Source organism: Cariama cristata, unplaced genomic scaffold (genome assembly GCF_000690535.1).
Source record: "Cariama cristata isolate BGI_N322 unplaced genomic scaffold, ASM69053v1 scaffold24860, whole genome shotgun sequence".
Taxonomy (NCBI): Eukaryota; Metazoa; Chordata; class Aves; order Cariamiformes; family Cariamidae; genus Cariama; species Cariama cristata.
The window spans coordinates 3,520-5,469 of record NW_009593325.1 but is presented as its reverse complement, the minus strand read 5'-3'; the positions used below and the strand labels follow the sequence as shown (position 1 = coordinate 5,469).

Here is a 1,950-nt window from a genome sequence, read left to right as displayed (position 1 = left end):
CCCCCAGCCGCAACGCCAGCTCCATCCGCCCTGCCGACCTGCTCGTCCTCATCCTCCTGGTGCAGGATCTGTACCCCAGCCAGAGTGCTGAGGAGGAGCTCGGCCCCCAGGTGCTCCAGAGCAGGGTGTCAGGGGGCAGGGGGTCAGGGTGCCCCCATGGGGTGATGCCTTGGTGACCAGGGCTTAATTTTTTTTCCCTCTTTTTGGAAGCATACAGCAGGGAAGATGCTCCCTCAGGGACCCAAGAGAAGCGAGAGCATCCCTGTGAGCAGCCCTGGCTCCCATGGAGCTGTGGAGAAGGACTCAGATGACCAGGTGAGTCCCTGGTGGGACGCTGGCTGGGCTGCCTGCATCTCTCCCCTCTTTCCCAGCCATTCTTGCTGGCAGGACACAGACGATCTCTCCGTGTCCGAGGTCTACTACACGCCCAAGCCCTCACCGGGCAGGCACAGCACAGGTGAGTGCCCAGCCGGGCAGCAGCCCTGACCTGTGCCCCCCAGCCCTCCAGAGGCTCTGGGGCTGCGTAGGGGGCTGGCAGGGAGGGTGACCTGCTGTGCTCCCTGCAGGCAGCGAGAGCTGGTCAGAGGGTGCTGAGCTGCTGAGCACCGGGGAGGCAGATGTTGCAGATGTCCAGGTGAGCAAGGGGTCCTGCAGTCCCTCCGGGCTCCACGCCTCCTCAGCCTGTCCTGGTGCTCGTTGAGGTTTCTGATCCTCATCACTCATCCCTTGCTGTGCTGTGCTGTGACTGTGGGTGCCCCAGGCTGTAGGGCTGGGGATGTGCCCTGCGTCCCCCATGCTGTGCATAACTGTGACAGCTCTGAGCACACTCTCTGAGGCATTGCTTACAGTCCCCCCATCCAGAGCTGTCAGCACAGAGGGGCTGGGGCTGCCTCTGAGCAGTCTGGTGTCTCCCTCTGCTGCCTCTGGGCTTTCTGGGCTGCTTCCCTGATGGATGCTGCAGAGCCTCACACACTCTCTGCGAGCAAGTGCTAGCCTCGGTGTAAGGTGTTTGCAACCTGTGTCTTTGCGAGTGGCTTCCCCTCTGTCTGCTGCTCTTTTGGGATCCCTGGGCACTTCTGATCTTTTGCTGCATGGCCCCTCCAGCTCACTTGGTTCAGTCGTGCCCGATTGCAGCTTTCAGGGCATTGCTGTGTCCCTCCAGAGCATCCTGGGTCGGTGCAGGTTGTCTCATCCCTGCGGGGGGGCCGAGCATGTCCCGTCTCTTCCCAGATGGCAGAGGACTTGCTCCAGACCTTGGGGCCTCTAGTCCCTGAGGCTTCAAACCCCAGGAGGATTTTCCTGGACGCCAACCTGCGGGAAGGTTACTGCCCTTTGCTGCCGCACACCATGCACTGCCTCCCACTCTGGCCAGGCATTTCCCTCATCCTCCTGACCAAGGTGAGCTGCCTCTAAGGTGAGGGAAGTGATGTTGGGCTGGGTCCTGGCTGACCCACCTCTCCCCTCCTCGGCAGGGCCCCACGACCCAGGTGGCCGTCACCTTGTACCAGCTGCTGGATGGTTTCTTGGTGCTGGAGAGGAAGCTGGAAGAGGGGCCGGAGGCGGGAGCCCCACGCTCCTACCCGTTCCTGGCTGAGCTGCGGCAGCGCATGGACAAGTTTGTGAAGAAACTGAGCGGGCAGGACATCCAGGTGGGAGTGGGGACGCGAGGACCCTGTCCTGCTGTCCCCACAGCCTGACACTGGGCCTTGTCTCTCTCTAGTTGCAGAACACCTGGGTGGACTTCAAGAACAAGCTATTTTCCCGAAGCGAGCCTGGGAGCTCCCTGGAGTGAGTACGGGATGGCCAGGGAAAATCTCTGGGACAGATGGGAACCTTTCCCAGCCCGGGGGACGGTGCGGCAGTCCCTGCGGTGCTGGGGACCCAGGGGCGAAACTCAGCACTGTCTGTGTCTCCTGGCTCAGGCTGCTGCAGGCGGTGGCCAACGTGAAG

At 62.3% G+C, this 1,950-nt stretch overlaps 1 protein-coding gene across 1 annotated transcript in view; it reads left to right on the top strand.

Moving 5' to 3' along the window:
- HPS1 (Hermansky-Pudlak syndrome 1) overlaps positions 1 to 1,950 on the top strand; it is a gene marked incomplete at its 5' end in the record, with an annotated part of 3,953 nt that overhangs the window by 532 nt on the left and 1,471 nt on the right. Inside the window, 8 exon segments of the mRNA XM_009710050.1 lie at positions 8 to 110; positions 238 to 315; positions 388 to 457; positions 567 to 634; positions 1,231 to 1,398; positions 1,473 to 1,649; positions 1,721 to 1,788; positions 1,923 to 1,950. The exon segment at positions 1,923 to 1,950 is cut by the window's right edge and continues 15 nt beyond it. Of these exon segments, the coding sequence (XP_009708352.1) occupies positions 8 to 110; positions 238 to 315; positions 388 to 457; positions 567 to 634; positions 1,231 to 1,398; positions 1,473 to 1,649; positions 1,721 to 1,788; positions 1,923 to 1,950 (760 nt within the window).